The sequence below is a fragment of the Coffea arabica genome, chromosome 6c (assembly GCF_036785885.1).
Source record: "Coffea arabica cultivar ET-39 chromosome 6c, Coffea Arabica ET-39 HiFi, whole genome shotgun sequence".
NCBI classification, from domain to species: Eukaryota; Viridiplantae; Streptophyta; class Magnoliopsida; order Gentianales; family Rubiaceae; genus Coffea; species Coffea arabica.
In genome coordinates, this window is record NC_092320.1 from 16,906,819 (window position 1) to 16,920,209 (window position 13,391).

The 13,391-nt window shown below is 32.1% G+C and overlaps 2 protein-coding genes across 2 annotated transcripts; one reads left to right on the forward strand and one right to left on the reverse strand.

Annotated features, from left to right (window-relative positions):
* Window positions 1–697: 697 nt before the first annotated feature.
* Window positions 698–2,992, forward strand: LOC140008003 (protein TEEBE-like). Its single transcript, XM_072051646.1, has 3 exons — window positions 698–827; window positions 1,367–1,864; window positions 2,351–2,992. The coding sequence occupies exons 1-3, from the start codon at window positions 740–742 to the stop codon at window positions 2,869–2,871; spliced, it is 1,107 nt and encodes a 368-aa protein (XP_071907747.1). The 5' UTR covers window positions 698–739; the 3' UTR covers window positions 2,872–2,992.
* A 6,553-nt stretch (window positions 2,993–9,545) lies between these two features.
* LOC140008517 (peptide methionine sulfoxide reductase B5) lies at window positions 9,546–10,260 on the reverse strand. The gene has a single exon (XM_072053149.1). It carries the CDS (start codon window positions 10,213–10,215, stop codon window positions 9,796–9,798), a length of 420 nt encoding a protein of 139 aa, XP_071909250.1. The 5' UTR covers window positions 10,216–10,260; the 3' UTR covers window positions 9,546–9,795.
* Window positions 10,261–13,391: the final 3,131 nt, after the last annotated feature.

The following is a 13,391-nucleotide window of genomic DNA, read 5'->3' on the forward strand; positions in this document are numbered from 1 at the left end:
ATTGAGGGATCTGCTTCAGAAATTTATACTCATCACCGTACCCAAGTACGGCCACGTGCTCGCAATTCTTGGAGTTGGTATTTTAAGGATGATGTTTTTACCCGATCTTCAACATCGCCAAAAACTTCTAACCATAACTAGTAAAATGCTTTCATATCAATTACGAGATTAGTTATCAATTGGGATCAATACGTTGGTTCCTTTACAATGCCAATCCCATGTTTATTATTTTGACATTCAATTAATGTCTCACTCAATAGATAAGTGAAGCATATGATCTACACATGCTTATATAGTTCATTAGAAGATGCCGTTAGAATAAAGAAACTCAAGATCCAATCTCAAGTGCCAAGCAAGACCTTGAAAGTACTTTGGAGGTATTTGAATATCAAGAACTGAAATAAAAGAAATGAAGCTTCGTCATGTGGGATATCCAGAGATTCAAAGTACATAGTACAAATCACGCCAACCTATGAAGACTTCAGTACCCTTTGGAAATGGAATTGCAGACTTTATCACTCATCTCAACGGCTAGATTAATGTCCAAGATGGGCCTAATATTTGTTTTTTGTTTTGGGAACGAGAAATTGAGACAATCCGACACACTCAAGCCTGGTTGTATGGCATGATAACATGTCCCTCTTATCTATTCTTAGACCTTCTAACTTAAGTTTTAAATATATGTATACATTCTCATTTGCTTTTATCCTGCGTCACATTGGCAGTTTCACTGCTAAAAATGGCTTCCATTCTCTCCCTCTGCATTTTATTCATAATGTGTATTTACCAAAGCCTTTCTTTCGCGGCTGTTGCGCCATTTCTTGATGGTATGCTTTAAATAGTCTTTAATTTTTTTCATATAAAATTGCTAAATTAACTTTTCTTAGGTACGAGCTAACCCTGGTACAATTTTTTTTTTTTTTTTTTGGGTTTATGCCAAATAAAGTCACTTTACCATATCATTTTTATGTCAGCACTCAGCACATGACGGAGCGAATATCAAATCTTACCTATTAATTTCACTTGACATGCAAACATGATCCACGTAAATTGTAGAAAAATCAAATGCGCAGCGTTAATTTTCTCTAACATGTTCAACATCAAGAGCAACACGAACCCGTTTGAATTTTTGATTTTGAATCTAATGGTGTTTGACTTGTCTTTTCGATACTTGGAAAAGGTTTTTCGCTCTGGACTTCTTTTTAATCATTGATATGAACTGACCTTCTATGTACTCTTCCTCTTTATTATTATTTTTTCTGAAAAATTCGAACAATGGCAGGATACAAGAACAAGGAGAAAAATTTACTCATAACTGGCAGTAGTAGTATGTTTTTCTAACCATATTCCTGTTTACATTTTGCAGGTCTACTAGAAAATGGTAACTTTGAGGAAGGGCCAAAGGTATCAAACCTTAAGAAAAGACAGATCATAGGAAAATACTCCTTGCCCAAATGGGAAATTCATGGCATAGTTGAATATGTTTCAAGTGGACCGCAACCTGGTGGTTTTTACTTCGCAATCCCTCGTGGGGCTCAGGCAGCGAGGCTTGGAAATGAGGCTTCCATATCTCAATATGTTAAGGTGAAACCTGGAGCAATGTACTCATTGACCTTTGCAGTCACCAGGACTTGTGCCCAAGATGAGAAGCTAAGGGGTTCTGTCCCTGGTTTTTCGACTGAACTCCCAATTCAAACACTGTTTAGCAGCGATGGTGGTGATACTTATGCATGGGCTGTTAAGGCAACTTCTGATGTTTTCAAGGTTACATTTCATAATCCTGGAATTCAAGAGGATCCTACCTGTGGACCTCTTCTGGATGCAATTGCAATCAAGGAGATACTTCCTCTCAGATACACTAAGGGTAAGTCCTCTTCCAAATTTGGAATTTTTTTCCAATATCATCTGCCTCCCAGATCTTTAAGCAGATTTGTGAAAGCTCGATATTGGCCAGTACAAGAAAAATGTTAATGGCACACACTTATCTGTTAATGATACTCCTCTTGACTTTTCTAATGGCAGTTGTAAATTCAAAGAAAAACATGGCAATTTTTATCTGATTCACATGGCAAAAGGTTGAAAAAAAAAAGGGTGCCGTTCACAGAGAAAGGAGTGCCATTAACATTTATCCCAAAATAATTGTCTGAATTGTTGGGCAATCGTCGTAAGTTGATCACAACCCAACTGCCTTTTTGTTCCTTTTATTATTGACTGTCGATATTCGTTCACGAAGACACTATCTTTAAAATATAAATTTGTAGTTTCTTCTAAATATATAGTAAATGTTAACCAATGCAATGTATATTTTATAATTCATAGAAAGCTCCTAATTTGCACTGAAGCTATGCAGGTAACTTGGTCAAAAATGGTGATTTTGAAACCGGCCCTCATGTGTTCAAGAATTTCTCAACTGGGGTGCTGCTCCTCCCTAAGAGGACGGACATCTACTCATCGCTCCCTGGATGGATTGTTGAATCCCTCAAACCAGTTAAGTATGTTGACTCGAAGCATTTCTCCGTTCCCCAGGGACTTGCAGCTATTGAATTGGTTGGAGGAATAGAAACAGCTATTGCACAAATCATAAGAACAGTACCTAACAAGTTCTACTTTCTTTCCTTCGCTTTTGGGGATGCTAGGAATGGTTGTCATGGATCAATGACGATTGAAGCTTTTGCAGCTAGGAAAACCATAAAAGTTTCATTTACATCAACTGGAATTGGTGGATCCAAGACTGCCATCCTCAAGTTTCAAGCACTTTCAAACAGAACAAGAATAACCTTTTATAGCCCAAATTATCACACAAAGCTTCATGACTATGGTCACATATGTGGTCCTGTTTTGGATGATGTTATAGTGTTTCCTCTCAAATAGTCACTGTTTGGGTGAAGATCAAACAGAGTGATCAAAAAGCAACATAGTTTTGGAAGCTTTTTCTTTTCTTTTCTTTTCTTTTTTGTTAGTTCATGAACAAGACAACCCAAACCCATAAACATCGATCCACGGTATGAGGGAGGGGAAGTGGGCGCATGAGATATAAATTGTGTAATTTATATCTCTATACTATTAAAAAAAATCTTTCTAGTTTCTAAAGTTTAGGCTTCAAATATTGCATAGGATCAATTTAAGCCATTCATTTTATTTGTTTTTTGTTTTTTGGCTAACATTGCATTTTTTTTTAATATCTTGACATTACTACAAGTCTATAACCTTGGATTTAAGAAGTGTTTTTTTGGCTAACATTGCAATTTTTAAATATCTTGACATCTATCATTGCTGCACTGTTATTAGGATTATATAAGAGATAATTTCAAAAACCTCCCTTGAGGTTTTTTCTAATCACACCTAACACCCCTCAAGTCTCTAAAATCACACTTAACACCCTTAGAATGACAACCTTTGTAACATAATAGCCCTTTTATGTAAAAATATATTAAAAAATATGTTTAGTAGAGGGACTATAGTATTCTTCCAATTTTGCCCTTTTGTTAGTTGATTTTTAAATTTTAGAAGATTAAAATAAAAACAAATAGAACTACAATATTTACATAGAAATTGAAGGAGTGTAAGTACAATAACTGCTGAATTGTATCATTTTTGTTGATTCATATGACCATTATAAGATCTGTGCCAAAGTTTTTGATAGAAAGGGAAAAAAAATTTTGAATACTGTTTGTTAACCAGTTTTTTCAAAAATTTTGTTTTTGATAATTGAAAACCATTATAGGTATATTTAATATGCATTTTTTCCATGATTTCAATTGCATCCCAGCATTTTTTTCACCAAATGAATGATTTTAACATATTTTTCCCTCACCTCTTACTGATTAAACTACATAACAAGATAAAATCGTAGTTAAAAAAAGATAGATTTTCTATGTTTAGATTATCTAAGTACCTCAAAACCTATCTTCTGTTGCATATGCAAAAAAAATAGAGCCCAAATTTTATGGCATTTTTGTTACTTTATTTTTACATAATCGAACATAAATGTTTTTTCCTTTTTCTTGCCTTTTCTTGCATAAGAAATATGAAAAGGCAAAAAGGAATCAACTTGTTTTTATTTTCATCTTCTAGTTTTCAAAAATCAACTTGCAAAAGGGCGAATGTGGAAGAATATTATAGTCTCTCTCTTAAATACATTTTTAATACTATTTTTACCTAAACGGGTTGATATGCTACAAAAGTTGTCATTCTAAGGGTGCTAAGTGTGATTTCAAAAACTTTAGGGGTGCTAGGTGTGATTAGGAAAAACCTCAAAGAAGGTTTCTGAAATTATCCCGTTATATAATTTGAGCTATGATTTGATGTATCTGTTATTAGGATTATATAATCTGAAATATGATTTGATGTATTCATGTGTGTATGTATGTGTGTTTTTAAACGATTTATTCGTTGGATCCTGATTTTGAAAACTTGAATTTAGTATTTGGGTTGCTAGTCATTTTCTTTTTTCATTGGAAGGGAGAACATACTAAATTAATGTAACCACCAAACCATCAATCGATAATCCATTCAGTCTATCCGTCATAGAGTTTTGTTTTAAAAGCGCAATCTGTCCTGATGACCTACCAATTCTTTTGACCGCTCATGGTTATGAAAAAAATTTTAACTAATTACAAATTATTTATTTTTAACTAAAGACTAGCATATGTGAAAATAATTTATAAGTAAGTTGTTTTGAAGGCTTGTAATTAATATAGCTAACCATAGGATGTGGAAGTGTTCATGTTTGAAAGGAAGAAGAAAAATCGCAAATATACACTACACATAGACCATAAGGAAAAAACTCAACATATACATAAGTGAAAATTAAGTAAGTAAAGAAACAAGCATGGATTGTTGCCCATATCAATCAAGACGAAATTAGTAATTAAAACCTGCTAAAATCCTTGTCCTTGTTTATACATTGCATACAACAACACCACTACTGTAATCAAAATATGTATGATACTTCTACTTATTGCCTGAATTCTCACCATCAATTTTGAGAGAGGTCATATTGACACATAACCACCAGCACAACCATTTTGCCATGCTAAGTTGGACAAATCAGTACCACCAATAGCATACTTCCAAACATCCTCCATATTGAAATCAGAGGGGATCATGGTACCCCCTGATAAATGGACCGGTTCCATACTCAAATTAGAGGGCATCATGGTACCCTTTGATAAATGGAACGGTTCAGTGAACTCTTGAGTACTTTGAGTAATTGCTTCGAGCCCACCATGAGAATTAGTGTATCCTTGGAAATCTTGAAATAGATCATGAGGAAATTGGAAACTAGAAAGATCATAGATAACCTGGTTTGAATTGGCATCACCTCCTGTGTCTAGAGCGCTGGTAATATACTCCATACATTGATCGTTTGTAGAACCAGCAGCCAAATCATTGTCCTCATTCTGCATGGGAGCTTCATTCACTGTAAGACACTGGTCAAGATTTTCCCTCATCAATTCTTCCGTGTCACCTTCATTTTCATCTTTGTTTTTGCGTTTTATGTTCATATACAATCTACACAAAACTGGATCCGACTGTCAAAAATGAACAACATGTTAGTAATGTATAATGGAGTTTGGAAATAAAAAAAGCCATGCAAATGGACAGCCTATATTATTTGAGAAGTGGTTACTGAGCACTTAGTAGAATATTGTTGTAAAGACTTGTAGATTAAGAAGTGGACACCACTACTCTTTTACATAATAGTGTATGTATGTACTATACTGACAGAAATCAAGAAGTAAATTGTTCTTGACTTGGTGGGTAGAGCTCGGTTGTCAAAGAGTTTTAATCACCACTTCCCGAAAATTATCAAAAAAAAAAAAAAAAAAAAAAAACCCTAACTTGTTTCCTACTGAAAACTTATTCTTATGCTGTATATGAAGATTTCTACCTTCTAATGATTATATCTGTTGGACTCAAGCATGAAAACTGGGAGCGCAGGGAGAGGAAATCTCCTCCCAAGTTCTATATATTCATATTTTTTTTGAAAATTTTTCTATGTTGGTTCTGAAATTTACATGTGCATGCATGTTACATCTTCAAATCCATCGTTGGTTGGGCAACATATATGTCTAGCTACCTAGGCGCACTATGTGTATAAACATCCAAAATGTGCCTATATATCCAAACTAAGACATGCATAGATAACACATAAAAGACATTAAAATGTTTCATGAAATAATCAGATGAGAAGGAGAAGAGAAGAAGTGAGAATAAGCATAGCATGAATTGTTATTCTTATTACTGTCCATTGAAAAGATTATAAGAATACCTTGAAGTATATAAATAATATATAAAGCAAGTTAATCAGAAAATAAGTACTGGCTTGTACCTTGGGGTTATTTGCATGAATTCTATATTCATGCATCTTCCAAGCCGTTTTTTGACCAGGCCCAAGTAAGAAATCTAGTGACTTCCGGTAGCCGACGGTATTGCCATTGTAATAAATCTTCTTGTCTTTGCCGGTGGGTTTCCAAAATCCACCATCTCCACATGATCGAGAGGGACGGCTGCCTTTGGGGTATTTGTTCGTCAAATAGGTGAAGAAGTACCATCCGTTCACGTTATGAAAGCTATCCGATTTGTATCTATCTGCGCATATATAATCAAAAAAGAAATAAGCAAATATATAGCATAGTCATGCAATATTACAACAAAATAAAGAAAAAGGGGATCATAATTTATTTATCAAGGCTGCTTTTATTCAAATTTTGTTAGGGACAAATACCCATTTTTCAGACAGACAAGAATGTTAGTTATTAAATTAGACACATAGCCCAAACCCTAAACTAATCACTTTTACGTACGTGCATCAATGAGAAACCCTCTAACCCCAAATCTCATCTCTATGACGATGGTGTTTTCGTGATCTAAGGTGGTGGGTAGTATTTTAGGGTATCTTTTTGGTCCACCAACTATTTTTCGTGGAACACAATTCACAATAAAATCCACAATCGGAAGAAACCAATCAAAAAACTTGAAATCATGAAGCCTAAAGATGGTTTAAATTTCAAAGATTTTGCCTAATTAATTGGGGATTATGGAATTAAAAGGGGTTCAATTATGCTCTATCGTTAAACAGCAAACACTTGTACATAGCATATTGTTATAAGAACATCAGACTATGTCAAATACTTTCCTTCGCATGGAGTAAAGTTCCCGAAAGGGTTTTCAGAACATATTTATCGAGAAAACGCCTAAAAGATGTTTTCCGAGTTCTTTATCCGAAAACTAGAAAAACAACTGTTAGAATAACATAAAGTTTTTTCAATTGTATAGATACTAACTTGTAAGTTCTTGAGGATTGTGGCCGTAGACATTGGCTTCATGAATTCTGTTAAGTGGTAATGGAGCCTTGGCGATCCTTTTCCTCAAGTAGTGTACAATTAGCTCTTCATCAGTGGGGCAAAACCTGTAACCGCGAGGCATAGAATCCAGAAAATTCTGTGAATTTTCGTGGAGAATTATGCCTTGCTGAACCGGTTGCTGCTGATCATTGAGGAGATACGGCTGGTGTTGATGTTGCAGTGGCTGCTGCTGTTGGCCCTGCAAGGGCGGCCAGTGGTGGTGGAGGAGGTGATCATGGAGGAGGTATGGCTGCTCCTCCCTCTGCTGGTGGTGATTATCCATGCTTGTTGAATGTTGAAGAGGCTTCTTTCGCTGGAGGCGCAGTTACCTAAAATAAGCGCCAAATGAGGTATATATATATTTTTGTCGTTGGGCTGCCAACCTGGCACTAAATGTCCGGTACATCCGTACAAGTGGGGTCGGGTATAGACTCCAGTTGCAGTACAATTCTACTTCTTCTTCTACTTCTCCCCGAATTATACTCAATTATTTTGAAATTTTGGATAACAATAAGAACATTCTTCCATGCCGCCTGTCTATATATCATAATTTTTATAATTTAATACCTAAGGTAATAAAGTTTTAATAAATTTATAATCTAAGACAAAAGAATAAGAGTTAAAGTTGTCTTAATGTAGCATAATCTTTGAAAATTATAGTAATTTAATCCATATTTGTCGTTCCATAACTTTTAAATATTGTTAGTCCACATATAGATTTATGAATTAATCTTCTATATATTGGCACTTTCGCTATTGGATGCGTGATACACAATCTGAATTTAAATTAATCCAAATTTTATATATGTGTCATGTATCTAACCGTGATATTGTACACATTGTTAGTGTATATAAGAATAACTCTAGATTTATACATTTTTTTTTTCTAACTTATGGTATAGGTCCATACCCGTGTTATATCCATCCCATATTTTACTAACTATGCTTATCACTTTATTGTTGAAACTTAACATCGCACTTGTGAAGCTTACCCATAATATTCATGAAAATAAATTTAAGTTTTTTATGGACAAATAGTATGTAAATGGCTAAAACTATAATTTTATAATAATCTTAAATTTACATACCATAATCGAGTGTATATTGCTTCTTGTTTTGAAATTTGCACTAACTTCACTATTCCTATTATTGTTATTGGTAAAAATGCTTCGATTTAAAACACAATAAAATCAAATTTTGTGGCCTTTCTAATATAGTGGTTATTTTTACTCGAAAATTAGTAAATCTTGCTTACATTACACAGATTGTATGCTTTTTCACCAATATAATCAAAAGAACTTTATACCTTGACAAAACAAATAGAAAAAATGACAACACCATGAGTATAATGGTGAGCAACTGCCATACATGTCACATTATGAGTTTAGGCATGATTTGTATAAATAATAACTAATCTAATAATTGGTTGACATGCGATGCATATGACAGGTTAGGGGATTTCAATTGCAACATGAAAATGAAAATGTGATTCTTTTTAAAGAATATCAATAGTGGTTTTCTATAAATGGAAATATATTGTAGCATATACCACTTATGCATTGAAGGAATTTGTAGTTTGAATCGTAGCAATTGAGTACCTATTGCTTTTTAGTTTTTTAAGTACCTATTATTTATTTCATTACAAAGTTTAAATATTTACATTCAGATAGAGTAATGCTAATGACACTTCAATTATTGTTAACGACACTGAGTTTACCTTTATAAAAGTTGGTCAAGAAAATGAAGTGTCAATGACAACAATTGTTAAACTAAAACAATTTTCTTTCTTTTGGGAAAATCAAACTACTTTCCCAAGTATATATTTCACTTTTATGTTTTAAAAAATCTCAATCTGTTAATTAAATTCACAATGTTGCTATTATAAAAAATATTCCTTCTCAAATTAACATGAATGAGTAGATGTAAGATATAAATGTGGTAAAATATCGCTCATACACATGTCATGGATTTTTTAAATTTTCAACAAACAATGATTTTGTTGTTAAAAATATAACATGGTAATCTGTTGTGGTAATTATTTTAGGATTCTTTTGTACATGAAATGAATTTAATTTAAATTACACAATAGATTATATGGGCATGTGAATTTTTTTATTGGTTGAGGTAATTAATATCTTTTTATTGAACCGTTAGTGGTGATTGCTAGTCTTTTTTTTTTTTTTTTTTTTTAGCAGATTCAACGATCACAGATCATTTTCCCTTGATAAGTGATAACTAGTTCCATAATTTCTGTTGCCAAAACCAAGTTCACTTCTGGACACCCTTGCACTTGCGCACATACATGACATCGATAACCAGTATATCCTCAACGTAACAAGAAATATTTATTTCAACAGCACAACATCATTATCCATCAATGGATCAAAATTACTTTTATGTTTAAGACAGAAGATGCAGAAGGAGGGCGCAGAATAAGGAACAAGGTTCATATTTTGGCATCAGAATTTGCAGGAGTGAACTTGAGTGAAATGCTATTGACACAATGACGCTCGTCTGTTGGTGTCGGGAATCCTTCACCCTTAAACACATGACCAAGATGCCCACCACAAGCAGCACATGTAATTTCTATCCTCCTTCCATCTGGGTCAGGAGTGCGATTTATTGCTCCAGGAATGCCCTCATAGAACGCTGGCCATCCACATCCAGAGTTAAATTTAGTTGTGGACCTATACAGGGGAGTTCCACATCCTGCACAGTTGTAGACACCTTCACCATAGAACTTGTCATATTCCCCTGTACCTGGATACTCGGTCCCTTTTTGTCTGAGAATGCGGAACTGTTCAGGAGAAAGAACTGCACGCCATTCTTCCTCAGACTTCTGAACTGATCCGGGTGCAGCAGTCATGGCTACGACCCCACCTCTGATGCCTCTCTTGCTCTGATAGTGAACCGATGCCAAGTGGTGATTGCTAGTCAAGGGTGAAACTACAATAAAAAATAAAGTTAGTGAGAAAAGTGCAAATGGCTATGGGTTTTAGTGCTTAAAACAAAACAAAAAAAGGATAAAATTTTTCTTTTTGAGTTATAAAGTGTCCTTCCATGTGATAGAACTCTCTATTAAAATTTGAAACGGTTAAGAATTCACAAAATTTTTTAAATTTTAATAGTAAGTTTAACTTAAAGAAAAATAAATTTTATCAACCAGGAAATTTACTGAAATTGTAAATTTCCTATATGACTAAAACTTACTGTTTTAGGGGATGTACTTACCAATTTTCTAATAAACTTACCAACACTAATATTGATTATTTAATACGATATTGGAAAAAATGCTAAAAAACTAAGGGGGTGCTTGGTTGGAGGGTATAGGAATCAAGAATTGGATTGAGCCCCAAAATTGTTGCTTGGCTAATGGGTATAGGTTTTGAAATTTTGGAATGATTCATGAAAAATTAGTCACTCTCCATACCCAAGTAGATTGGAGGGTTTTGATGAATCCCACATTTGATTCCAAAATCTTAAAAAAAAAAATTATTTTTGGGATTTTTTTTAAATATATACTGGCTCTGTTTCTATATATTAATATTTATTATTTCAATTTTGTTTTATAATATGTATATTAATATATATTTAATATATATATAAATATATATATTTATTTCAATTGATATAATATATCTAATATACATATTAATATTAATATAATTTATATATATAATAAAATATAAATATTAATTGAAATATACATATTATAAAACAAAATTGAAATAAATATATTTATATATTTATATAAATATATTTTAAACAAAAATATTTATATATAAATATATATTATTTATTTCATTTGATATAATATATATAATATACATAATTGAAATATACATATTAATATTACTATAATTTATATATATATAATATACATAATTGAAATATACATATTAATATATATTAATATACATATTATAAAACAAAATTGAAATAAATATATTTATAAATTTATATAAATATATAAATCAATACTATCAAAACTATAATAGGCTTGAATACATTAGATGGTAATCACGAAGTTAACCAGTCTCATCTAATCAGATCTAAACTTGTAGATCTACACTATCAGTAGCATAAATAAGAAAGATGGTAATCACGAAGTTAATAAACTATTTTTCCTAAACAGATTATAAAGGATAGTGTGAAAATTTACAAGAAAAGATCTTACCTTTTGAGAAGAATTAACTATACATGACGACCATATTTCCATCATATTAAAGATAGTAAAATAAACCTACGAGAATAGATCTAAATCTTTTGAGAAAGATTAACTATGCATGACGACCATATTTCCAAACAAAATCATAAGATTGATAGTAAAAACCCATTTTCCCTGGATCTGATCTTGTGACACTTCCCCGTCCTAGAGCATCACACCCTAAGAACCTCAACGCCCCTACAGAGCCAAATCCCTCATGGTCTTACCTGGACCGGACGTTGGCACTTACTGGATCCATGTCATTCAATCAGATCCAAAGTTGTGAAATCAATACTATCAAAACTATAATAGACTTGAATACATTAGATGGTAATCACGAAGTTAACCAGTCTCATCTAATCAGATCTAAACTTGTAGATCTACACTATCAGTAGCATAAATAAGAAAGATGATAATCACGAAGTTAATAAATTTCATCAGGAAGATTTAATCTTGTAGATCTACACTACCAACATCATAATGGTATACTAAATATAAATAAATTTATAAATATATATAAATATATTTTAAACAAAAATATTTATATATAAATATATATTATTTATTTCAATTGATATAATATATATAATATACATAATTGAAATATACATATTAATATTACTATAATTTATATATATAATATACATAATTGAAATATACATATTAATATATATTAATATACATATTATAAAACAAAATTGAAATAAATATATTTATAAATTTATATAAATATATATAAATAAATATATTTATATAAATATATTTTAAACAGAAAATTAATATTTATATATGAATATATATATATGGTGGATGAGTATGTGGGATAAGCATTTGAACGAGGAAGAAGAAAGATATGAAAAGAAAAAAGAAATTAAAGGTAAAAAATTGATTATTAAATTTTGATACCCATTCCTTACCAATATTTACCAAGCAACCCCATTTGTAATCATACCTTTGTCCAAAACCCATACTAATTTTTTGTAAATGTTTCCAATTACAATTCCGATTCCTAAACATGAACCAAGCGGCCCCTAATCTTTTGCCAAAGTTAATGGAATCCGGCAGTAGTGGATTACCCCATTGTTGTTACTATGACTTGCAATACCGTAGCATTGTCCTTTAATAAGGACACGCTGGGAGAGGAATGGGTTGGATAGTAAGAAGGGGTGAATGTAAGTAAGAGAAATCTCCTATTTATATTTAAGAAAAAAAGTTCACAGTATAATGCAAGCAGAATAGTGAAGTTAAAAATTTGCTAGAGCGGAGGATGGGATTTAAAATCATTATGAAAAATGTTATCGAGTCCATAATATTGTTATTGAAATCTTATGATACGTGTTGCAAGTAAACCAAAAGGGATGCCAAGAAAAGGTTGTATAACATCCAAATAAAGAATGGAGTGTTTATTATTAGGTGGAAATCACACTCCACTACTAATCAAAACCAGGCCGATGGTAACGACTTAAAAAAAATTAAGTTTGATTTGTATTTTAATCAAGAACTCTTTTTTTTGTTAGAAGGTCAATTGTAATCCAACTAAACTACTGTGGGAGGCTCCAGACCCACAGTGACACCTATAAAAAAAGGAGGGTTATTATCACTTTACTCTCTTAACATTCAGTGCCACTATCAATTTTTTCCTTAACGTTATTTTATAGTCATTTTGCCTCCAAAACTAACGATCAAATTTAATGGAGTATATTAATTAAAGTAAAAAGACATGTTTAGCCCTTAAAATTATTATCACTTTATCCCCTTAAACTATAACCTCATTATCAATTTACTCCATAGAGTTTTTTTTAGACAATTTATCTCACCATTAAATTAACTTAGTA